This window comes from Microtus oregoni, unplaced genomic scaffold (genome assembly GCF_018167655.1).
Source record: "Microtus oregoni isolate MIOR12 unplaced genomic scaffold, Mior012 000060F_004, whole genome shotgun sequence".
NCBI lineage: Eukaryota > Metazoa > Chordata > Mammalia > Rodentia > Cricetidae > Microtus > Microtus oregoni.
The window spans coordinates 448,690-473,710 of record NW_024543839.1 but is presented as its reverse complement, the minus strand read 5'-3'; the positions used below and the strand labels follow the sequence as shown (position 1 = coordinate 473,710).

At 54.6% G+C, this 25,021-nt stretch overlaps 1 protein-coding gene across 3 annotated transcripts; it reads left to right on the top strand.

The window, feature by feature from the left end:
* Positions 1-271: 271 nt before the first annotated feature.
* LOC121439118 (182 kDa tankyrase-1-binding protein-like) lies at positions 272-25,021 on the top strand. 3 transcript variants are annotated; one of them, XM_041639621.1, is made up of 12 exons: positions 272-389; positions 3,166-3,265; positions 4,228-4,852; positions 6,249-6,318; positions 9,882-11,255; positions 13,693-15,794; positions 21,686-22,055; positions 22,299-22,449; positions 22,556-22,692; positions 23,528-23,685; positions 23,906-23,978; positions 24,612-25,021. In XM_041639621.1, exons 2-11 carry the CDS (start codon positions 3,181-3,183, stop codon positions 23,964-23,966), a joined length of 5,133 nt encoding a protein of 1,710 aa, XP_041495555.1. In that variant the 5' UTR covers positions 272-389; positions 3,166-3,180; the 3' UTR covers positions 23,967-23,978; positions 24,612-25,021. The 3 variants fall into 3 exon arrangements, with proteins under 3 accessions (XP_041495555.1, XP_041495557.1, XP_041495556.1); XM_041639623.1 differs by lacking the exon at positions 272-389 and adding an exon at positions 758-1,310; XM_041639622.1 differs by lacking the exon at positions 272-389 and adding an exon at positions 2,749-2,840.

Sequence of the window (25,021 nt, the reverse complement as noted above, 5' to 3'; positions counted from 1 at the left end):
GTAATCAGCGTAGGCTTAGGGAAAGCAGTCCAGGGCGGTTTCCTCTCTAGGCAGTCATCTCGGTGGCGCTGGGGTAAAATTGCGTCAGTTTCGCCCAAGTCTGAATCGGGACCGGCCCCTCATTTACAAGGTCATGAATAATTATGTGTGAGCTGTGCTTGTTTGCCTACGGTGCGGCCGGACTCTGCCTCAGCTCCCGCTTCCCACTCCGTATCCCTACATGAATATTCATGAGCGGCCTGGAGGCGTGGCGCTGGGCGGGGTCAGGGGAGGGGCCTCGGGGCTTGCACTGGCTCGGTCCCGCGGTGACGGTGGCGGCGGCGGTGGCGGCAGCAGCGGTCACTGGCGTCGGGGTGCCTAGCTGAGCGGAGCCCGTCCCGGGGGAGCGCGTGAGTGCGGTGGCGGCGGCCGGAGGGGGCGGGGTCCGTAGATGGGGGCGGGGAGGGGCATGGAAAGAACCGGGCGCCTAGCAGCCCGGATCTCGTGTTGGGGCGGCGGCGGCGAGGGGGGGCTGTCACCAGGAAAGTTTGCAAGGGCCTGGGGCGCTGGGGACGCGGGGACGCTGCGGAGCTGGCGCGTGTGTGCGGGGGTGGAGGGCACTCGTGCCGGGAGCCAGAAGAAAGCGGGGAGAGGCGAGGGTGGGGCGGGGCCGGGGGCGGGCCGAGCGGCTCGAGGGATTCCCCCCCCCTCCTGCCCTTGCCCTCACTGGTCCCCTTCCCCGGCTCCCATGGCACGCCCCCAGCCACCCCAGGCAACCCCCACAGTCCGCGTCGCCAGTCCGCGGTCTGTTCCTTCGCGGGCCGCTTGGCATCTCGCGCTGTCCTCGGCTGCTGCCTCCCCCCCCTTCTCCGCCCTCGTCTGCTCCTCCTCTTCGGCTGGCCGCTCGGTGTCCGTAAGCTCCCCACGGAGGCCCTCCTAGCAGCCCCTTGCCCTGAGCTGTTCCGTCTTCCTGCTGGCCCTCCCTCTTCCCACACTTAACCCTACTGGTCGCACTGGTCGTACGTCCAGCGGGAGACCTTTAGGGACGACCCTGCCTGCCCTTATGGTGCTTGCCCAGGGCTGAGGCTACCCAGCTCTTTCCCATCCTTTGGGGGCAGCCTTTACTCACAGGGGCTGTCTGGCTCGCCTAGACCATTAAGGGTGCGGAGTTCTTGAGGCACTGCGATTCTGCAGCTTGTGGCCATGGCCTTGGTTTCTTGGGGCTCCTGGCTGGGGCCTCTCTGCTGTAGCCACGTCCCCTGTTGGGGACTCGAGCCTGTTTTCCTCTCTGCAGCCTCTTATAACCGCAGAGGTGTCCATCAAGCCTGCAGGTGAGAGGGTTTTTCTGTTCTGGACTAGTTTTTTTCTGTTTCTAACCACCCACACCACATCCCTTGTAATGATGTTCAAGGACAAGGAAACAATCTTGTGTATTTTTAATTTTATTTTTTCCTGTCATTCCCCCCACCCCCCACGTGTTATTCTCCCACGTACCAGGGATACAGACCGTGGTAATTGGCTGATCAGAGATTGCCATTGCCAGAGTTTCTCTCCGTGTCCTCTTCGAAATAAGCTGGGACAGGGTCAAGGATGATAGGGGTGTCTTTTGCAAAGACTGGGCACCACAGGTCGTTTTAGAACTGAGAGCTGTCTTCTCAGACCAGCTGGAGTGGGAGCGGGACTTTAGGTTGCTACGTGGGGCCAGTTGGAGAGGGCTGGGTTGCCCTCCAGGGCTGTGTGCATTCCACACAGGGCCGTGTGAGGCAGCTTCTCCCTTGCTTTTGAACCAGAGGGGCAGTGCTCATTCACCAGGCTGCAGAGCCTGAGGGGTTCTTGTGGGTGGGAGGGTGCTTCAGCTGCCAGGGTGGGAACTGAGGAGGTGGAGTGCCTGAGGAACTGGTGACTTTTGGGGATGTGAAGGAATGGTCTAGGCATGCAGCCTAGGGTAGGGGGGAGAGGTATATAGGTGGTTACCAAGGGCACTGAATGTAAGTCACGTTAATAGTGGCCAACTGTTACTCATCACTTCCCTGCTTGGGATTTTGCATGCATTGTCTGGCTTGAAACTCAAGTCTTAATACCGTCTTTTTTAGATAGGGAAAAGTCACACAGTTCTAAAGTGGTATGCCTGCTTAGCGGTTAAATCTTGTAATATCGGATCCAGAAGTTCCTGTGACAGGTTACTACTGTGTGGTTATCATCTGGTTTAATTTCTTCTGGTCACTCAAAACTCCTTCAGTCTGTCTCCAGGCTAGTGATCTACACACATTTCTATTTCACAGGCTATTGGGGACCCTCCCTGACTGTCCTAGAAGGCAGAACCCTGGGGAGTTTTCCTCCAAGTCAAACCCCCCACCCCCATATAATCAAGCCCAGTCCATTCTCCCTGCCCATCCTGGGCCGGCTCCTCCTTTCCTTTGGCTAGGCCCTGGAAATCCAGTGGGAGGCCATTGCTATGGTAACAGGACTAGGCCCTGGCTTTACCTCATCAAATTCCAAGCTGAAGCCAAAACGATTGAGAAATTAAAGGGAAAAAATGTATTCCAGATGTTTACTTTTTATTTCTTATTTCCCAGTGTTTGGATGAGACAGCTCTGAGAGAAGGGGGGGGGGAGTGCAGGGATGTGGAAGGAGAATGGGGGAGAGGGGGGTAGGGAGCCACTCCCAGCCATAGGGGGAGGGAGGAGACTGGGAAGAGGGGGGCCGGCAGTGGGGCGGAGCCCCAGGTTGGGGAGGAGCGGGTTTTTCCCGTCTCCCATGAGGTGATTCCCGAGACTTGAGACTTTCAGGCCCTCTTGCCCCGCCTGGAGTGCAGATACCTTTAGTGGGGCTGCCTGACCGAGAGGGGTGTCTTGAAGACTGTAAGTAGGGTGTCACAGGAGGGAGCTCGGGGACGGTGTGAGTGGAGGTCGCTCTCTGATGCTCCCCGTCTTTGAGATTCGGAGCCAAGAACTGGAGAGCTGTAGTAAGGATGTGGCTGTGGGGACCTTCCGCACCCCTCCTGTGGGGACCTCCTCGATCTCCTCCTGGAGTTAGTTCTCTCTCTTCCTGTCCCACACAGCCTGGGTCAGAAATAGACTTCCTCGGCTAAGCCTGTTGCCTCGCCCAGCCCCTTTCCTTCTCCGCCTCCCCCTTTCCTGGGTCTTCAGCCACCCAACTTAACACCGCTTCCACTTTCTCGAACAGGGTCCGCTGCCTGTGATGAAAGTCGGGGAAACCACTGCCATGGCTTCCCCACTGCCCCAGGAGATGGGGGAGGAGCTGGCGCCTCTTGGCTCTGAGCCAGGTACCAATGGGTGATGGGTGCAGGGTGGGGCTGGTGACTGGGAGGGTGGAGAGGGCAGAGGCTGCACCCCTGTGCTGTCCTACCAGGTAACTGAGTGACAGCTGTGTTCGGTGAGAGGCAGCAAGGGTGGAGTGAGGGCCTTGGGAGCTGGGAGAGTGAAGGAGAGCCCCAGCGGGTGTGGACGCAGAATCTGTTCGATGGGTCCAGTAACTTTGAGAAGGCGACATGGAGTGCATTTCTTTCTCCTTGTCTAGACTTCTTGTTTTCTATTAATGCTTAGCTGAATGAGTGGGTAATACGGGATTCTGTTATAGAAGGGCTGTGGACGTGAGAGGTCTTTTATTTGGCATTAGAGTGCCTTATATACAAGGCAGATTTCTGGTCTTTTTATCTTCTTCCTGTGGCAGATTTACTTCTGTTTGACATAAGTCAATAGTAAGTTTGCATTCCTGATCACGAATCACATGACATTGAGGAGGTAGCCTGGGAGTGTGCAGGGATACGGGGGCAGCAGGGGGAGCTCACTTAGGGTAAGATCTTCACTGTGGAAATAGGGTCCACAGGGCCCTATAAAGAAATAGAGCTACACTGGGTACTCGGGCTGACTGCTCGGTGGGCTCAGACAGATGAATATCCTCATTTGTTCATTCATGTATTTGATAGGCGTCTGTGCTAGGTGTAAAACAGGGTGCTTAGAGAAGTCAGGTGTCATAGCACCCACAAATAGCTTGAGCTTTTAAGAAGGGGAACGGGTGAACACGGAATGAGTTTGGGGAAGGTAGGCTGCTTCTGGGATCTGAAGAATGGAGGCAGGTTTTCATGGCACAGGAAGCGCATACTTGAACCGACACGGATGGGAGCTTCCTGGCGTTGGAGGCTGGGAGATTTGGTACTGCAGGAGTCACAAACGTTCCTGCTCCACCATACTCCTGACAATTCCAATGAATCCTTCCTTTCGATAGGTGACCCTCGGGCTAAACCACCTGTCAAGCCCAAGCCCCGAACCTTGTCCAGTAAGCCAGCTCTGCCCGCCAAGCCCAGCCTCCTGGTTCCTGTTGGGCCTCGGCCTCCTCGGGGTCCCCTGGCCGAGCTGCCTTCTGCCCGGAAGATGAACATGCTGGCAGGACCCCAGCCCTATGGTGTTAGCAAGCGTCCCCTCCCGTTCGCACCAAGGCCTGCAGCTGAGGCACCTGCCGTAGAAGTTACCCAGGAATTCGGGAAAGAGGATGCTGGGAAAGAAGACTTACCCCCCTTAACACCCCCGGCTCGGTGTGCTGCACTGGGCGGTGTGCGGAAGGCCCCTGCCCCCTTCCGTCCCTCCTCCGAACGGTTCGCCACCAGTACAGTAGAAGAGATCTTAGCCAAGATGGAGCAGCCTCGGAAGGAGATCCCTGCTAGCCCTGACCGCCTCTGGGGCTCCCGCCTCACTTTTAACCACGATGGAAGCTCTCGATATGGCCCCAGGACCTATGGTACCCCTGGACCCAGAGAGGATGATAAGACCACTGGCAAAGGACAGTCCCAAGAGGGGACAACGAAGTCTCCAGCGGAGTCCCAGGAAGAACGGAGCAAGACTCCTGAGGAGAGGTGAGAAGTCCTGAAGGGGCCAGGGAGCAAGTGGACTCCAGTTAATTAGGTGAACGTGGGTCAACCGGTCTCAACCTGAGAGTATCAAATGGTGATGTCATTGTGCTCGCTCTCTTGCTCTCTCTCTCTCTCTCTGCGTGTGTGCGAGTGTGCGCACACAGTGCCAGGGACTGAACCCAGGGCCTTGGGCAGGTGCTTTATCGCTGAGCTACAACCCCAGCCAACCATAATTCTCTTTATAGAGTGGGTGCATGGCGGGCCAGAGAGGCATAGGGTTCAGTAGATCAGTGTGTAGTCCACGGAATGCATCCATATCCATGCTCCTTGGAAGAAGGGACTGTTAGGTCTGTTTTAGAGACTAGACCACCCAGGCCCCAAAGTGACTTCCTCCAGCCTCTCAGTTTGAATGCCGGTGCGCATGATTCTAAAACCCGTGATCGATCTTACCTGCTCACTCTGACGATCTGTAGGGCACAGCCCTAGCCTGTGAGGACTGTGATGGGAGAGAGTGAACAGCAACAGATCTTAATGTACTTTCAGCTAATTTCTGCATAGAGATGTCTTCCATTTAGAGACTTTTTCCCCATGGTGTACTGCTTACCCGTAGCTGCCCTGCATGTAAAGGAAACCTGACTGGGAGGTGCTTCTTGGGTTAGTAGCCACGGCATGGGGTGGGAGGCGAGGGATTTGACTAGCCGAGGCCGGAGAGAGCACCAGCCTGAAGCCTGCGTAGTTAGTCCCAAAGGTTGCCTTTTCTCTTTCACTTTGGATGCCAGACTTGTTGTGGTCTGGGCTGAGCCAGTAGCTGAAGGAAGGCCCGGCCCTGCCCTGCCCTGCCCTGCCCTGCCCTACCCTACCCTCCAGCTTTTCCTTCTCTCACCTGAAAACACCTGGTGGTTGGGCTGGGACATTAACCTTTGCACATCCAGGACCAGGGCTGCTGGGACTCCCAGCCTGGATTCCTCCTTCCATCCATGACGGTTTCAGTCTTGGAAACCCCCACCCCCATCCCCACCCCCCTTACAGTCATTCAAGAAATATCAGTAGGGCTGCCAGGACTAGCTACATTCTAGCCACAGAAGAAACTTAACCCCTTAGGGACTAGGAGAGGGAGACATTGTCTCCTTAGGAACCCCTGAGTGGTCTGGAGCCATGTGATGTTCCTAAAAGGGAGGGGGATTTTAACCTTTGTGTGCACGAAGGGAAGGAAGTTATGTCTTGGCATTTTCTCTCTGGACACCACCTAGCTTCCTTATCCCAGGTTCCAGGCCAACCTCAGGAATAATAAACCCTGGGGTGTTTAACCTTTGGGTACTGTTAAAATTGCTTCTCCCCTTTTCTGTTTTGTGACAGACTTCAACATTCCTTATCTCCCCTCTGTCTCCTTTCCTCTCAGGAGCATCACTTCTAGCCCGGCAGTGAACGGGGACCTGGCTAAGCTGACCAGCTCTGAGCCACCTACTGATGTGAGTTGTCTTCATGTCGTGACCACAGTTGTGGTAAAGTAGAGCGGACAAGTTGTCTGACATCACCTCTTATGCTTTCAGAGTTTAGATGGGGAAACTGAGGCCCATGGGCTTGCCCAGGGACTGGCCTCCAAGACTCAGATCTTTTTTTAAACTCCCAGCCAGTGTTCCTGGTCATCAAGGTGTTTATGCATGGTTGATCAGGATGGTTAGGGCAGTACTCATGATACCTGTGATACCCATAGCATTGACCAAGCCCCTACCGTGTGCCGAGCATGTCCTAGGAACATTAGTTAATTTAGTCCTTTTGGCACCTCTAGCTAGCAGGCCTTGTAAGCCCCTTCTGAGAATGCCAGGACTTGGGCTAAGTAACTCACGTGACCTGAGGCAGGACCTGAAGTGTCTGACTCTAGAATCCCACCTGGTCATACTGCTACTCCTGGATTCAGAAAGAGGAAAGACTGGGCTTTCTGTTAATTCCTTCTCTCCGATGAAGCCTAATTTCCTGAGCAAACTGTGTTAAAAAACAACCGTTGCATTGAGAGCCGTTGTCAGCCAGAGGCTGTCTCATGTGCCTGGGGAATGGAGCTCTGGGTCTGTGTAATTGTATGCTATATGTTAGGACATCAGGGAACAAACTGTGCATTGTGTAAGGCCCTCACCTTCCAAAGGGAGCCAGTCAGAGACTAGGCTAGACGTCCTGGAAACTGGCAGGCACACAAGATGTTGCATACATGCTCGGAGAACTGGGAAGGTCACATGCCCGTGAGGATAGCGAGGATAGTGGGAAGTTCTCACTGCATAGGTCAGGGAGTGAGCCTGTGAAGTCTGAGGAACAGCATTCTTGGCAGAAGACTCGGCAAACACAGCAGCAAAGAAGCCAGAGGTCTGGGGGTGCAGGAGAGGAGGACTGAGTAGTAGTGAGACCAAGAAGCAATAGTACTAGATGGCAGAGGCTTGGAGGCCTTTGAGGACTTTGACTTGAGCAAGGAGAAGCTACCGCCAAGCAGTCTGAAGTCAGAGAAAACTGCCTTAGTTGGGAAGATGTCTTATTTTCTCCAAACAGCAGCAGAGATCAGTGAGATGATGTTAATGGCTTGGATCCTAGAGGCAGCTGTTGGAGCTGGCGAGAAGTAGTCAAATCTGGATTGAAATCTGCAGGTGATAAAGAGGGGATATCCAGAGTCTCTTGCGGAGGGAGCACGCAGCATCCAAGAATACCCCATGGCTGTGGCCTTAGCATGGAAGGATGAGGGTCTCATGTACTAAGATGGGGACTTTTAAAGGCAAAGCGTAACTGGGAGACATATGAGGAGTTGGCTTTTGCGTTTGTTGAGATCACGATGCTCTTTAGACGTCCAGACGGAAATGTCAGCTGGGTGACTGGATAGAGTGTGATGACGTTTAGGGGAAGGGAATGTGTTTGAAGGAAGTCTCGGAAGTGACCAGTGTAGAGATGGTGGCTAAGACTGGCTCGGGTCACCAAGGGCACAGGTGGAGACAGGGAGGACAGCTCCAGGGCCTGGACTGCAGGGGGGGCCAGCAGCTGCCAGTCCCTCTGTGGGATTGCCTCTGGTTAGCATCAGTTGGGTTTAGCTACAGGGAGGTCCTCAGTGACCTTGGCAAATAGTTAGGAGTAAGACGTGGAGGAGAAAGCCTCTTTGGAGTGAGTCAGGAGAGGTGGGCTAGAGAAGCTGTGCGTACCTTCAGGTAGCAATACTTTCCGGAAAACAGATGGTAGCTAGAGAGAGATGTGGGGCCAAGAGCCATCTCTCTCTTTTTCCATCTCTGTCTCTCTCCTGTTTCTGCTCAGACAGAAGAAAATAGAGCAGTTGGTGTGCTGTGGGAAGGATTGAGGGGGAGGGAAAAATCGATGTTGGAGAGAGAAGAGGGGTTGGCCTTAGCCTGGAGCAAGGACACTGCCTGGTCACCGAAGGGGAACCAAGCCCTCCTGGTGGCGGACAGGAAAGGGTACAGAATGTGGGAGTTCTCTTCTGTTCTGAGGGAACCGGAAGGAAGGCCATCAGCTGAGAGGCCATAGGAAAGAGGTGTTGGAGGTTTGAGGATAGACTTGTAAGTATGTTGTTTGTTGGGGTAAATGGAAAGTAAGTTCGGTAGGGTTGGTGGGCACCCGGGAAGCAGTTGGAGGTCAGTGACCTCCTCGGTCATTGCTGTGTGTTTTTTTCCAGCCACAGCTAACTCCCCAAGTGCCAGGGTTGGCAGAGAACATTTACACATTTTCAGACAGTAAGGTGAAGGGAGCAGCGAGGGTGCTGAGGATTGTGTTGTACAAACGGCAACTGTTGGTGGGAGTGCCAGAGAGTTGAGGCCTGGGAGGAGGGACGGGCTGTGAGGAGGAAGTAGGGTGACTGACCCTTGCTTCCCAAGGGGGTTGAGGAATGCCAGAGAGCTGGGAACGTAAACCGGCAGGACAGATAGGAAATGGGACGGACTGGTCGCAGACTTCGAGTTGAGACTAGAGGCAGTGGTGATGTGGTTATTGGGAAGGATTGGCGCTAAAGGTTTGACCCCAGAAGAATGCAGGGACCGAATCAGAGTGTAGGGAATCAGGATGCTGGAAGACTTGACGCTGCCCTTGAACACAGGGATGGTAAAAGTGATGCCCAGAGGCTTCCGCTAGTCCAGGGGCTGCATTTTCAAGAAGTAAAGTGGCTGTCAGAAGACTGGCAAAGGGGTGGGGCCTCAGGGTACAGTCCAAAGGCACCAGTGTGGGAACTAGATTATTGTAGAGAAGGAGAGTGGGGGCGGGGCTTGAGAAGAAATAGAATTCGTCCTGTCACCCAGATGCAGCGGACAGTGGCATTGGAGGCTCGAGGTCACGGCCTCCAGTGGTGGGCACAGAAGTTGGGGCCAATGTCCGCATATCTGGGTTCACTTAAACTGCCTGGGCACCAGCAGAGTGTCACAGTGCAGGAGAACGGGGGGCTTAGCGTCGCCTCTGCCTACTTTCTCTGCTCACAGTAACCACAGCTGGCTTTTTATTTTTAAAATACCCCGGGCCCAGATGCACAGGTCTTGTTTACTCCTTCTCTAACTCTGAAGTGGACAAGACTCTGTAGGAAGGAGGCTTCCGTCATTCTTTGCTTGAATCCCCGGCGTTGGGGCTTCCTCGGGTAGTGCTGAGACCCGTGGGTGCACAGAGCAGAGGCTGGGACTTCATTGCTCTCTGTGGTGGTGCTCCGGGAGATGGATGCTCTGGGTGGGCCTGAAGTGGACCGGCAGTCCCTTTTGTTCTGAGGCAAGCTGATTCCCTTCCATTCATGCGTATCTAGGTGGTCAGAGTCCCCCTTTTCTTCTCCCATTTATAAAACATGCAGCCTCTTTAAGAAGGTGCTCAGGTGCACCTTGGGGTGGGGTTGGACCCCTGAAGTATAAGAACGATGCCAGGTGAACAGAGCTGGGTACCTTTTCCGGGCGGATGACCCGGTGGAGGAGCCCTGTATGAGTTCACCTCCTGGGCCTTTCCCAGCTGACCCAAGGTGTGTGTGTGAGCTTGGACCCAACTGAGGAGTGACTGACAACTCTTGATCTTTCTCTTGTAGGTTCCCAAGACCTGGACCACCCCCACTTCAGACCCCATTTCAGAGCACGGAGGCTGTACCAGCACCGTCCTCCCTGCTGACGCCTCCGTCACGGCCTCTGTCCCAGCCTCCGAGTCTCCCCGGCTTTCAAGCCACCAGTGCTCTCCCCACCATTCTCAATTTTCAGAACCCCCGAGTCTTGCAGCTTCTGAGGCTGCCGTTTGCCCCCATGTGACTCCAGCATCCTCCAGTGCAACCTTGCCCGATGAGCATCCTCACCATTCCCCCAGCTCAGAGCTGCCTACTGAGGCAGCCCCAGCAACCTTCAGACCCAGTAGCTCTCCTGTGGAGACAGTCTCAGGACACCCCAGCCCAGAGCAGCCCCCAGCTGTCCTGCCTCAACCCCTGATGGAGGGGGCTGAGCTGCCAGACCTTACACGAACGTTCCCATGTGGGGAGGAGGCAGTAGCCAGGAGTCGCACAGAGCCCTGTCCCAGCAGCCTGGCTCAGCGCCGATTCTCAGAAGGGGTGCTTCGGCCACCTAACCGGGACCAAGAGAAGCTGGGGGGCTCGCTGGTTGCTCTGCCGCAAGACCAGGGGAGCCAGTCAGCCTTAGATCGTCCCTTTGGAAGTGGCACGGAATCTAACTGGAGCTTGTCACGGTCATTTGAGTGGACCTTCCCCACGAAGCCCTCAGGTCTGGGTGTGTGGCGGCTGGATTCCCCACCCCCATCTCCCATTACTGAAGCCAGCGAAGCCGCAGAGGCCGCTGAAGCTGGCAGTTGGCCTGTCTCTGCCAGGGAAGAAGGAGTGTCCCAGCTGGGACCAGGAGCCCCGTCGTCTCCAGAGAGTCCAGGGAGACCTGTTTCTGGGGTTCAGGGAAGTGATCCAGGTGTCTCCCTCCCCCAGAGAGATGATGTAGAGAGTCAGCCTCCGTCTCCGGCTGTTCTTTCCTCTACAGTTGAGGGCCCAGCTGGAACACCCTTACTGCAGGCCGAGGAGAGCTATGAGGACCAGGAGTCACTGGCAGGGCGGGAGTCTCCCATCGCTTTGGCCACCAGGGAAGCAGCCCTGCCTGTTCTTGAGCCAGTCCTGGGACAGCAGCAGCCGACACCCCCTGACCAACCCTGCATCCTCTTTGTACCTGATGTACTTGATCATGAGCAGGCACTGCCTTCAGAGGAGGAGGTGGTGACCCTAGGCTGGGCAGAGACCACCCAACCCAGGACGGAGGCTCAGGACCCATGTAGGGTGTCCCCAGAACCGACAGGCCCCGAAAGCAGTTCTCGCTGGCTGGATGATCTTTTGGCGTCACCACCGCCCAACTCCGGCAGTGCCAGGCGGGCAGCTGGATCTGAGCTAAAGGATATTCAGTCACCAAGCACCTGCTCGGAGGTATGGAGGATGTAGGGAGGGTTCTCTTAACATTGGTACTCCAGAGTAGAAGGTAGCTGTGGACCCAAGTCCCATATTTCTGCAGTTGATATCAGAGCCGTATAGGGTAGTGCTTATGGTTTAGCTGTTTGCGTTCTGGTCCTGACACCAGCATGCACTAACCGAGCCGTCCTAGGAGTGAGCCTTAATTGTAAGCTTTGTCCTTTTATAGAGATGTGTGTGCGTGCATGCATGTTCACACCTGCGTGTGTGTGTGTGTGTGTGTGTGTGTGTGTGGTGGGCATCTCTGTCCACCTTTTTTTTTTTGGATTTTTCGAGACAGGGTTTCTCCGTAGCTTTTGGTTCCTTTCCTGGAACTAGCTCTTGTAGACCAGGCTGGCCTCGAACTCGCAGAGATCCGCCTGTCTCTGCCTCTGGAGTGCTGGGATTAAAGGCATGCGCCACCACCGCCCGGCTTCCACCTTTTTTTTTTTAAACATTCTACCTTCATATATGCCTGCACACCAGAAGAGGGCGCCAGATCTCATTACAGATGGTTGTGAGCCACCATGTGGTTGTTGGGAATTGAACTCAGGACTTCCGGAAGAGCAGTCAGTGCTCTTGACAACTGAGCCATATCTCCAGCCCTGTTTACCATATTTTTTTTAAGACAGGGTCTCACTGTTCACCCATTTACCTAGGCCGGCCAGCCAGCCAGTGAACTCCCTGCATCCTCATGTCCCTGCCTCCGCGCTGCAGGGATCGTAGACACACGCCCTGTGCCCAACTCTTATGGGTACTGGGGGATCTAAATTTGGGTGCCGATGCTTGTGCTGCCAACACTTTTCCAATGTCGCCATCACCCCTGTTGCGTTTGCCTATAATGAAGTGGAGAAAGAGCTCAGGCCCTGCATAGCCTTTGCGAATCCTGGGAGTATTATACAAGGGAACACCGTGTAGACTGGGGGTGCCTGGGTTCTTCTGACAGCAGAGCTGTGTTTCCTGGGCTCAGCGGCTCTACCAATTCCTTGCCCAGGTGTAACCGTGAGTCAGAGACCTCTCTCCCCTCTGCCTCAGAGTCTGTGTATGTAAAGTGGTAATGCCTGTGATTGGCTGGACCGCAGAGAGCCAGAAGACTCAATGAGTTGGGACATGTAAAAGTACTGGGGCTAGTGTTAGTGTTGGGCTCATTATAAATAGTTTATGAGCGTTGGCTTTACAACTGGAATTACCGTTGAGTTCAAGATCTGTTTTGTAGACCAGCCACTGAGGCCCGGAGGAAGTGGTGTCCCATACAAAGTTACCCAGCAAGTTGGTAGCTGGGCCTGAGCCAGGACCAGCCCAGTTGTCGGCTCTGTGCCTTTTCTCATGCCAGGCTGCCTCTGCATTGAAGGGCTAGGGATCCAGGTGGCTTTTGAGACAGATTTTTCAATCCTGGACTGGACTGGTTCGGGTGGAGCTGGAGGCAGGGAGGAGCCCCCGGAGGCCCTCTGGAGTTTTGGAGGAGGAGGGAGGAGGAAGGGGTTAACAGCACTCTGACTCCTGCAGTAGGTGTGTCTGTCCCAGGATGTGAGTGACTCAATTGGCTTCTGGGCGGGGCTGCCAGAACTGCAGCTGCTCCCAGGGCAGGAGCAGGGCCAGGGCTGGCGGGAGCCAGAGCCGTCGGACAGGTCCTGGCTAGGGGTGCAGCCTAGCCCTGTCCTGGTACCTGGCTCACCCAGCAGCCCCTGGGTGGTCAGAAGGGAGGTGTGGGGCATGGCCTGGCCCGGGGAGAGGGAAGCCAGCATGTCTGTCCTGGAACGGCTACTGGCCAACGCGGCACTGCGGGACGAGGCTGGCAGGCTCCGGAGCCCGGAGCCCCGAGCCCGCCCGCCCTCTGGGGTGAGTCAGGGAAAGTTGGGTGGGGGTGCAGGGAGCCTTGTTCCCTGAGTTTTCTGGGCTGGCTGAGGGCGGAGTCTTCCTGGGGAAGGCTGTGCAGAGGGAAAAAAGGGCCTGGGTGCTCCCGGGGGCTGGAAGAGCTCTGGGTGGTGCTTTGCAAGGTAAGTTGCAGATCCGTTGCCCTTCACCGACAGTGTGCCCCCTCCTCCCAGTCACGCATTTAGGCCTCTCCTTCAGGCTGGGTTTCTCCTGGCAGCTATCCAGGTCTTGCCCAAGGGCTGTAAACATGATCACAGGACTGTCTAACTGAGTGTCCATGTGTGCCAGGCTGTTCAAATGCTCCCGACTGGTCCCTTCACGCAAGTCACATGGAGTAGGAATTACCTGTTTAAGGTTGAGGATCCTTAGGCCCAGAGGAGTTAAGTGATTTACTCAAGGTCGCACAGCTGAAATCTGGGCTGCTTTCTTCTGCCACAATGGGGCTCTGAGGCACTTGGTAGCCATCTTTCTCAAATTGGGTTGGCTCCTCAATTAACTCTAAGCCTTCTTTCTCTCTCCCCTTCCCCCTCCTGTTTTCCAGGGCCTCCTTGGCTGGGCCCAGAAAGACCTGCAGAGTGAATTCGGGGTTGCAGCCGACTCACACCGCAGCAGTTTCGGCCCTGCTAGCTGGTCTCAGGATGCTTCTCAGAACTACAGCCTAGGAGCCGGGAGCCCTGGTGGAGACCCAGGCCTGGGGAATAGAGACTGGAGCAGCGAGTGTGGGCAAGGATCCGGGCAGGGGGGCACCAGGGAGTGGGCCAGTAGATGCAGCCTTGGCCAAGAGGTGATAGGAGCCAGTGGCGGCCAGGATGAGAGTGAAGTGTCTGTCCATGAATGGGCAGTGGGAAAGCCAGCCCAGCTTAGCAATCAGGGCCCAGAGTCTGATGCACAGGAATGGGAGTTCAGGAAGAGGGACTCACAGGGCACTTACTCCAGCCGTGACAAAGAGCTGCAGGACCAGGAGTTCGGGAAGAGAGATTCCTTGGGATCCTTCAGCGCCCGAGATGTGAGCCTTCAAGACTGGGAGTTTGGGAAGAGAGATGCAGATGAGAAGCGTCAAGAACTGGGGATGAAGGACCTCTCTGGTGGCTACAGCAGCCACGATGCTGAGAAGCAGGACCGGGAGTTTGAGAAGCGAGATTCTGTACTTGACATCCGTGGCAGCGTGGCCACAGCCCAGCAAGATCAGGAGTTCGGGAAGAGTTCTTGGCTGCAGGATTACAGTGGCGGCTCAAGGGCCCTCAGCTTACAGGATAGAGGATTCGGGGCACGCACCCTGAGCTCCGGGTTCAGCCCCGAGGAAGCTCAGCAGCAGGATGAGGAGTTTGAGAAGAAGACCCCAAGTGGCGAAGACAGGTTCCACGCGACCAGCAGGGACACGGGCCACCTGGAGGGAGGAGAATCTGGGGACCTGCTGAGCCCTAGCACACCGAAGTTGCAAGATGGAGCCATCAGGCAGAAAGACCAGGGCAACTGGCAAGATGGTGGTTCCAGCCAGGAGATCACAGGGCTGCAGGGGAGAATTCAGGCAGGAGGAAGTCAGAGCCCCGGCAATGTGGACTCAGAAGACAAAGAGAGAGGGCAGCGAGGCTGGGCTGGGGAGTTTGGCCTTGGTGTTGCAGGCCAGTCGGAGGCAGCATTTAGTCCCGGGCATCAGGATTGGAGCAGGGACTTGTGCATGGAGGCTCCCGGGAGCAGCTATAAGTTTGGCATCATTGGCAATGACAGAGTGAGTGGAGCTGGCCTCAGCTCTTCCGAGAAGATGGGAGGTGGCCACTTTGTGCCTCCTGGAGAGACAAAGGCCGTGGGGGCCCTGGACTGGACTGACCAGCTAGGTCTCAGGAACTTGGAGGTGTCTAGCTGTGTGAGCTCCGGGCGCCCAAGTGAGGCTGGAGAGAATGTTGTTGGACAGATGGGCTGGTCAGCCAGCCTGGGCTTGAACAATGGGGATCTGACCCGTCATTTGGGCACTGGAGGTTCTGAAGAGCCCAGGGGAATGGGGGTTGGGGAGAAGGACTGGACTTCTGACAATGAGGTGAGGAGCAGGGATTTGTCAGGACAGGGAGAGAGAGGAGGGCACAGCCAGGCCAGAGAGAGTGGTGTGGGGCAGCCCGACTGGTCAGGTGTGGAGGCTGGAGAGTTCCTTAAGTCAAGAGAGCGAGGAGTTGGACAGGCAGATTGGACACCTGATCTCGGATTGAGAAACATGGCCCCGGGGGCAGGATGCAGCCCTGGAGAGCCCAGGGAACTTGGAGTGGGTCAGGTAGACTGGAGTGACAACCTAGGTCTCAGGAATTTGGAGGTGTCCTGTGACCTAGAGTCGGGAGGTTCTCGGGGCTGTGGAGTTGGCCAAATGGACTGGACCCAGGACTTGGGACTCCGGAACCTCAATCTCTGTGGGGCCCCAAGTGAAGTTAGGGAGTGTGGGGTGGGGAGAGTGGGCCCTGGCCTAGAGCTAAATCCTAAGAATAGTGGCAGTTTGTCCCCTGGTTTGGAGAATGAAGACCCCTTGGAGACCAGGGAGCTGGGGGTCGGAGAAACAAGTGGTCCAGACTCGCAGGGTGAAGGCAGCTCATCACCTTCCTTGGAGACCCATCCTGAAGACACTGGAATGGATACAGGAGAAGCCCCAGGCTTAGCCAGGTAAGGTACTCCATCTGGGGACCGGGAGGGAACGCGCAATTGCTCCTTAAATGAGGAACCCCTTTTAGGAGGGAAAGTCAGTTTTCCCTGTGGACTATGGTGGGAAGGGGAGTCCTCTAGGTCTGTGAATGTCAGCTTCACATTTTACGTTTTACGTTAAACTTGGAAACACAAAACTTAGATACGTTCTTTCTTGGGGGATGAATGTAAAACTTGAGGTACTATTTTGCAACTCATGTTTTGGGCTGAGTTATGACTATCTAGGGGAAGTGGAATCTACCACATCTTTGGTGGTTTCTGGTAAGTTGTGTATGTGTGACTGTGCGTGTGCGTGCGTGTGCAAGTGCACGTGTGTGTGGGAGCACACACATGCACGCTTCTGTGCTTATGGCATGACTACCTCTGCTAGTATTTCTTTCACTGTATTTTTGGGACAGGTTCACTTGCTGCTCTGAAACTTGCCAAGTAGGCTATGCTGGCAGGGCCAGTCACCAGTCAGCCCCAGGGGATCACCCTGTCTGTCTCTGCTTCCCCAGTGCTGGGATGGCAAGCGTTACTAAGTAATCTATCTTCCTGGTCTAGTTTCTGGTGAGCTCTGTAGCCCTCAAGCTCTGATGCCAAATGAGCTTGCGTAGGTAGCTGAAGGCGATCCGTGGGTGGTGACTCTGGTTGTCTGGCCAAGGGGCTGGGACTAAGTGACTTAACCTGCCTGTCATGGAGCCCAGAAGAGCAGTGGTCAAGGAATCTGAAGGTGTTGACCCCAACCCCTCCTTCCCTTCCTCCCTTTTTATTTTTTGAGACAGGGTCTCTCTGTGTAGGCCTGGGTGACCTCAGACTCTCTGTGTGAGGGCCAGGCTGGCCTCTAATTCAGAGAGATCAGCTTGCTTCTGTTTCTCAAAGGGGTGCTGCCTGGGGAAGAGGACTTTTCTTGGGGGGCAGTCTGGTAAGATGGATGTTCTAAAGCCAGCAGAGGTGGTTTCACACCTGGAGGGGAGGGCATGAGAAAGGCATGGCATGTCTCTCGTTGATGCTTTCACCCACTGAGATGTGGCTTTCTTCTCTCCAGCGTGTGGAACTCTTTACCTTTTCCAGTTCCCGAGTGGGAGCTGAGGGAGGTGTTGGGTGGGGGTTGTTCTCATTGGAAGGGCAGATGGCGGTGGGAGGAGAGCTGGAGGGACCAGGAAGGGGCTAGGGAGGCTCCGAGAGGGGGTGAGAGAGACATGTGGCTTGGAGGTGGAAGCGGGAGAAAGCATAAGGTTAGGAAGGGAAGCCGAGGAAGGGTGTTCTCAGGTGACTGGGCTGAGGATTGGGGGGCAGGGGACAAGGAACGGCGTAGGTTGCAGTGGAGTCTATGGGGTGGAAATGTGCAGAATTCGACGTTGGTGGGAGGGCCCTGTGAGCCTGGTCTGGTGTTGGGCTCTGAGCTCCTGTTTCTGCCGTTGAGCCCGGGAGGTCCTGGTGTCTAGGAGCGGTCCAGTCCTGACACAGGGATTATGGGTTCTGTGCGCCTGTTCTCATTTTTCTTCTTGGGACTCAGCCCTCTGCTTGAGTGTTCAGCGATGCATTGATCTTCACAACTGCCCTATGCATCAGGAGAGGGATTTGGGTCCTCTTCTCTTGTTTGAGTGAGATGGTGTGACCAGCCTAAGGTCACAGAGGCATCCTGACTTCCTTCGTCAGCTGCTTTCAGGCATGGCCACTGTATTCAAAACAGATTCCTCAGGAGTGGGGGTCTGCCCTGTCCCACTGGGGTTGGCTTCTGAGGAGGGCGGGTGGCCTTTTCTTCTGCTGTTTTACATGGAGGGGCGATGCTCCCTGAAGACTGACGGGACGGTGCCTGCGTGAGGATGACTTTGATGGGGAGGCTGCCTGAATCTCCACACCCCTAAGCACCTGTGCCTTTCTGGACACCATGATCCATCTGGTGTTGTCACCCAAGCTTAGAGTTTAGCTGGAACGCAGGCAGCTGAGCCTCATTGTATGTAAAAAACAAAAACAAAAACAAAAACAAAACAAACAAAAAAAGCAAAAACAACCAAACCAAAAAGCCCATGTTTCTTGCACAGCTGGAAGGGAAGGGAAGGGAAGCTTTGTTTGCTGGCTCTTGTGAATGCCGTGTTTTCTGATGCGTGGCCTGAGGAAAGCCAGTCCTGTTTTTGGAAGGAGCTGTGCACTCTGTGACCATGCATGGGGTAGCGTATCTAGGACTTGAACCAAGTTTTCCAGACTTCCCTGACTAATGCCCAGCAAGTTGTTGCTGTGAGTATCTGACATGGGGCAGCTGATGCACCGTGAGATGCTTATCTTCCAAGAAAGATTTGGAGATTGTCTTTGTATCAGGAAGTCCTTAAGAATGGGTGAGGGTAATCTGGGTTGGGGTCTGTGTGCTGATCCCGATGTTTTACCCATCACTGTGACCTCAGGCAAGTGACCTGAAGCAATGGCCTTTTCTCCTCAGATGTCTTTGGCCTTACCTTAGAATCCACATACTCAGACGTAAATTGAGAATTTACTCCAGGCTCTCTTGGGGATTTTTATGAAGAATCTTAACACGTGTAAAGTGATCAATACAAATCCCCCTCTCCTGTGGTAATTACTTTTAAAAAAAATACTAGTCACCTGCATTTGCATCTGCTTTGCAAATTTGAATGCTGGAGACATTTCTGTTGCAGTCCTCATGTTGAACAAACACACCCCTGATGGCAATCATTGGTTGGACAGCTGGCAGGAGTAACTATGACAAGCTAGTGTGGAAGTGGGTGGCCTGAGTTGTTCTGGATCAGGGCCCTCTCACCCCAGCGAGAGTGCTGCTTTTGTCTGACAGAGCTGGTCCAAGGTCCTCTGTTTTCTGGCCTTTGGGTCATCCCTGGCTCCTGTCCTTTGGACTCAACAATACAAAACCTTCCCAGCCAGTTTGAACTCTTTGTAGGATCCATGAAGACTCAAAGATCAAGTCCAGCTACCTCATTTCAGGGATGGAGAAACTGAGGCCCAGAGGGCGAGTATTGTGAGTTCCTTTCTGTCGCTGTGGGCCCTAACTTTATTGTCCTCTCTGAGTTCCTTCCCAGTTTCTCTCTGGTATCAAAGCCAACTTTGTCCTGTCAACTGTGTCATCCCAACTCTGACCCTGGTGTTCTGTCTTAGAACCTTCGACACGAGGACATGTTGCAGATTGTCCCCTGTATTTGCATGTGAAGCAGCAGTGGAGGGCAGCGTTGGGCAGAATAGGTCATCCTTAAATTGGGCAGCATATGGGAAAGGTGTAGGTGAGGCATTGTCTCGGGCCAGGAGCCTCTGATCAGAATGACGAGGACCATTGGAGCAATGTGTGTTTATCATGTATCAGCCACATTGTGGGCACCTGTTTCTGCCAGGAAGCCCAGTGAAGTTCTGGGATTTCTTTTGATTCCCATTTAACAGAAAAACTGGGGCTTGGATGGGTCATGCAACTTGAGGCCAAGGCTGGCATGGGTGTGATGGAACCCAATTCTGTAGGCCTAGCAGGCTCAGCTCCCAGGTTCCTCCCCATCCTGTCCTTCCAGAAGGCTGCCCCTAGGTTGTGGATACCCTGGGATCTCAGTAAGGACAGCTTTTCAGATACAGAAGGCAGAGGCTCTTGGGTAGGTGTACTCTCCATTCCTCCCATAGAGCCCACTCCGCAGGGTCCTAACGACCTCTGCCCTCTGTGGGCAGAGCATAGATCTTTCTGTCCCTTCTTAGTTGGTCCACATCTCTTCAGCTGCCTTGTTGTCCAGGCTGGGTGGGGTCCTGTTGCTCCTCTCTTGCCTCCTCCCTGTCTCTAAGCTGGCTGCAGGGTCAGCTGGGTTTGGCTGCCATCCAGGCTCTGAGTCCTCTGTGCTGCTGCACTGTCGCCTGCCACCTTTTCCCTGCCTCTCCCTCCCGTGCTGCTTTAATTTCCATCTGTCAGCAGCTTATGGAAGGACAGACTGACACATTTCCCCCTGCCCTGTCTCATCTTCTTGCTCAGGCTTGACTCACCGGCCTTCTACAGTATCACAGTTACCCAGCAGTCTGGCTCTCAGGCATTGCCCGTGAGCCTTCACTGCCCCTGCGTGTGTCAGAGTGTGGCTTTGTGTTTGTGTGGGTGTGCCCTAGGTGTGTGATGCGTGAACATGTTTTAGGGAGTAGCAGCTGAAGACAATGCTGTGCTGTAGTCTAAGGTGGCCGACCCTGCCTGATGTTTGTGTGGTCTCATCTCTAGAACAGAGGTACATTTCCGGGGCCACAAAGATGAAAAGGATCTCCCGGACAGGCAGTGGAGGCAGATACTCAAGATTGAAGGTGATTGGGCTGTAGGTTAGAGCTGGCGTAGGCTGGAGTCTGTAGTTCTCAGAGTTGAAGAGCCGTGTTAGCAAGACGGCTTCTGAGCATGACGTGGGCTCTGCAGAGCTACTGGAGTGCAGCCCTGGAGGAACATCCCGGGGGAGGGGAGGGCGCTACGTGTCCGAGATGGCCGTGTTCTGCCCAGGTTCAGTGAGACTGGGGATACAGGGTGAAGGTGTGCAGGGGCCGAGGATGAGATGAGGGTGAAGGCACATGGGCCGACTCCTGGCTCGTCCCATCCAGGCACATGCAGTGATACGTGGGATTTCTGGGAATATCCTGAGTACTGGATGCTGTGTGGACAGGCATTGGTTTGTTTTCTCCCTCGCCTGAACTCTGTAGAGGAACGCAGAGTATTTACAGGCAAAGGGCTTAGGTACAGGTGCCTGTCCTAACCCAAAGATCTAAAGCCCAAAATCTGAAACTTGAAAAAAATTTTCTTTAGATTCTAATTATTTATTTTTAAATGTTTTGTTGTTTTTTTTCAAGACAGGTTTGCTCTGTGTAGCCTTCACTGTCCTGAACTCACAGAGATCCGCTTGCCTCAGCCTGCTAAGTGCTGGGATTAAAGGCATTTGCTACTACTGCCTGGCAGATTTGCTTATTTTTTAATTTTATGTGTATGGGTGGTTCATTTGCATGTATAGCTGGGTACCCATGTGCATGCAGTGTCTGTGGAAGCCAGAAGAGGGCGTTGGACCCCTGGAACTAGAATTGGTTGTTGTGTGGGTTCTGGGAATTGGAAGTTCTTTGAAAGAACTTTTAATGCTCTTAGCCACCAAGTCACCTCTCCAGCGCCCTAAAGTCTGAGCATGTCGTCACATAGAAACGCATACCTGGCCCCAGTGACGGGTCACAGGTACAGATAAACCAAAATTGCCTCAAAATTACCTCACGTCTACACCTGTGGGGTAAATATGAGACACAAAGGAATTTTTGTTTAGGTTTTGTTATCCACATAGCTCCTTACAGGGCTGGGAAGACAGCTCAGCCAGTAAAGTGCTAACAGAGTTTGGTCCCTGGAACCCAGTAGGAGAACTTGATGTGGTACCTGTGACGGCAGTGGTGGGGAGGCAGAGGCAGGAAGGTTTCTGGGACTTCCGGGCCTGCCGCCTTAGCCTGCTTGAAGAAAGGTCCAGGTCGGTGAAAGGGAGCAGGGCAGGTAAATGTGTCTTAAGTCAATGCTTGGCTAGCCAAGTTTGATCTCTGGAGCCTACATTGTAGAAGAAGAGAACTGACTCCCAAAAGTTATCCTTGGCGACACATGCATGCATGCGTGCTTGCGCGGGCCAGGAATGATGTCTGAGATGGTTCTTTGGCCTCACCACACATGCATTGACCCACAAAGAGATCTCGTTTTATGCATGTGCAAATATTTCAAAACTTGGAAAAGCCTAAATTCTAAAACTGGAGCCAAGCATTTTGATAACGGATGCCCAGCCTGTCGTGTGATGTAAAGCCTTGTCCAGGGCCTTCTGAGCAGGGAAGAGAACTGTGGTCTCACTGGCTGGTGACTGACCGTGGTTTCTGGCCTGTCCCTTTTGCAGCCCCAGCAGGTGCCTCGCTCGCTCCCCACCTTCTGGCTCCCAGAGCCTTTCGGAGGAGATGATGACAGCCAGCTCCTCAAAGGCAGCTGCTCAGAGGGAGTCAGCCGCTTCAGGCCCCAGGGTTCTGCTGGAGGAAGAAGGAGCCGTGGCAGGTGCTGGCCAAGGGGAGCCTGAAGAGTCTAGCAGAGACCCTTTGCCTCCCTCGAGGCCTCAGCCTGATGGCGAAGCCAGCCAGGTGCAAGAGGTGGACGGCACCTGGAACCTTACAGGGGGGGCGAGGCAAGATGAGCAGGGGTCAGCCCTGCCCCCCCAGCGGCCTCCCAGAGGACCTCTGCCTAGCTGCCCTAGTGAGGACTTCTCCTTCATAGAGGTCAGTGGAGGGTGAGCTTGCAGTGGTTGTTGGGTTGTTGGGGGCTCAGGGTAAGTGGGTGATGGAGTCAAAGCCTCATTCTCAGAACTTTTCTGAGTGGTCGATGGGAGACAGACACAGTCTGGGGTGCCTCGTGACAATGAGAACCCCTCCTGGGGTCGTGTTGAGGGGCTCCCCTCCTGGGGTGTGGTGACGCAGGATGTGGGTCAGCGATAGCGATGATGTTGGTATTGTTTTGAGCAGGACACTGAGATCCTTGACAGTGCCATGTATCGGAGTCGTGCCAACCTAGGGCGTAAGCGGGGACACCGGGCCCCAGCCATACGGCCTGGGGGTACCCTGGGCCTGTCAGAGACAGCAGACTCGGATGCTCGGTTGTTCCAAGATTCAACAGGTATGATCAGTGTATTGGGTGGGGTCTGTGTCGATGTCAGGTTTTGGGGAAGCGTGGTGTCTGCCTTGTTGCTCAGGTTGTGATGCTTTTCCGTTGACATCTGCAGAGCCAAGGGCTTCCCGGGTGCCATCTTCAGATGAGGAGGTAGTGGAGGAGCCTCAGAGCCGCCGGACACGCATGTCCTTGGGTTCCAAAGGGCTGAAAGTTAACCTCTTTCCTGGCCTGAGCCCATCAGCCTTGAAGGTACCATCGAATCATTCAGCACACACACCCGGCCATCTGGCCTGCCAGCCTTGAACCCAGCATTTCCTTCCATCCATCCATCCATCCATCCATCCATCCATCCACACCCACCCGTCCGTTAGGCTGTCCGTCCGTCCATTCACCCACCAATCCCTCCGTCCATCCACCCATTTATCCATCCACCAATCCGTCTGTCCATCCATCAACCCATCTACCCACATCCGTCCCTTCATCCGTCCAGCCCTTCTCCCATCTCTTCTCTTACTGGATTCCGGAAGGTTCCCTTTGTTACTTGCTCAACTTGGTTCAGTGTGCCAAGTTTGATGGAAGAAGGAATGGGATATTCTTTAATCTCAGCGCCTCCAGGGTGTTGTGGGGGTTGGGGGGCGGGCATGGTCCACGCACGTGAGTATCTCCTGTGAAGGGAGATGCGTAACTGCAAATGGGGAGTTCAACCATGGGCAGGACCGTTAGGTAGAAGGAGTTATTTCCTGACTGTAACTGGGCATGGGAGGTGGCTCGGGCATGGTTTCTTCTAAGCAGTTTCTCTTAGCCTTGAGGTTGGTGCAGGAATTGGCTCTGAGGTAGAAAGGACATTGCCTGCAGAAAGGGTAGACACGCAAAGGCGTAGGTGCAGGAAGTTACCGCTCTTGGTTCAGCCTAATTTATTGAATTTTGTCCATCTGATATCTTTCTGATGTTCAAGTGTGAGAGGATCAGCTCTGTGGGAGGCAGATCTTTGACTTTCTGTCTATGGAGGAGTTCAGGCCTGGTTCTGGGCGCTGTACCCTCTTTGTAAAGGCCTGGCCTTCTGAGTCTTGTCTGTGTCGCCCAGGCTAAGCTGCGCTCTCGGAACCGCTCAGCCGAGGAGGGGGAGGCGACAGAGAGCAAATCAAGCCAGAAGGAGTCCTCCGTCCAGCGATCGAAGTCCTGCAAGGTCCCAGGGCTAGGGAAGCCCCTCACATTGCCCCCCAAGCCAGAAAAATCCTCAGGGTAAGTAAGTCACTGCGTTCTATCTGGGTATCTCTTGAGCTTCAGGTGTTATCTTGAGAAGAGGAAACCCACTTTGCAGAAATAGAAAACTGAGGTGGGGAGGACACTGAGCTGCCTCACATTAAGTAGGGGTCCCAGGCCTGCAACTGAACCCCAGGCTCCCTCTCCTGGTCAGAGGGTAGATCTTCTCACCTTGTGACCTTTGCACTCTGTCTTCCAGGTCAGAAGGATCATCACCCAACTGGCTACAAGCCCTGAAGCTAAAGAAGAAAAAGATCTGATCGAGGGCCAAGGTAAGGCTGGGCTCCTGGGCCTGAGTGAGAGTAGGGCCCTGTGTGGAGAGCTTGGGAGGCCCTGAACTGTCCTCTCACCTAGTCCTTGAGGCTCTCCTCTTTCTGTGAGAGGTTGGAAGGAAGCCGGAGAAACTAAACGAAGACTTGGTTGGGTCTCTTGGCTCCTCTAGGTTTGTTCCTGGGGCTGGAGTAGATTCTGGGATTGAAGAGTGGGAAGCACTTCCATCCTAGCCTGTGCCTCTGTGAGCTGGGACGGTCCTCCAGCTCCTGCGCCTAGCCTAGGCTGTGCTCCTGTGAGCTGGGACGGTCCTCCAGCTCCTGCGCCTAGCCTAGGCTGTGCTCCTGTGAGCAGGGACGGTCCTCCAGCTCCTGCACTTAGCCTAGGCTGTGCTCCTGTGAGCAGGGATGGTCCTCCAGCTCCTGCGCCTAGCCTAGGCCGGTCATCTTCCTGTGAGCTGGGACAGTCCTCCAGCTCCTGCACTTAGCCTAGGCCGGTCATCTTCCGGTCATCCAGCCTACACAGTTCAGAGCTCCCAAGTATGGGGCTCACATGAGGGAATCAGGATGGCCATGGGGCCTAGGAAGCAGAAGCCTTGCCTCTTCTCTGACCTTTGCCCCCTCTCCCAATTGCAGGTCTTTCCATCTGGCAGTCTCAGGCAGTGCCATTCCTGTGGGGTCCCCAAGTGAGGAGACAGCTGGAGCCCCACTAAGGCTCAGACTGCAGCCCCCCTCCCCTCCCCTTCTGAGGAGAGTCTGGGAGGCACATTTATGCACTTTGTATCACCGTCCCAACTTCTTCCAGCCCGGATTCTCTGACCTTCCCTCTCTTCCCTTTACCCTCTTCGCTTCCTTCTTCAGCTCTCCTTGGGTTTTCTTTTGATACCAATTTATAGCATTTTTTATAAAAGCCTTTGATTTTTGTAATGGGTGGGCCCCACCTCAAGCCCCACCCCAAGCCCCATCCTACCCTTCCCGCCAGGTGCCCCATGGAGACCAATGACATTTTACCACTTGAAACAATGAATAAAGTTTTTTGGGAATTG

Coding starts and splice junctions, on each gene's coding strand:
- LOC121439118 (XM_041639621.1), top strand. CDS start 3,181: ATGAAAGTCGGGGAAACCACTGCCATGGCTTCCCCACTGCCCCAGGAG. Junction 4,853..6,248: donor AGCAAGACTCCTGAGGAGAG/GTGAGAAGTCCT, acceptor CTTTCCTCTCAG/GAGCATCACTTCTAGCCCGG. Junction 11,256..13,692: donor CACCAAGCACCTGCTCGGAG/GTATGGAGGATG, acceptor CCTGTTTTCCAG/GGCCTCCTTGGCTGGGCCCA.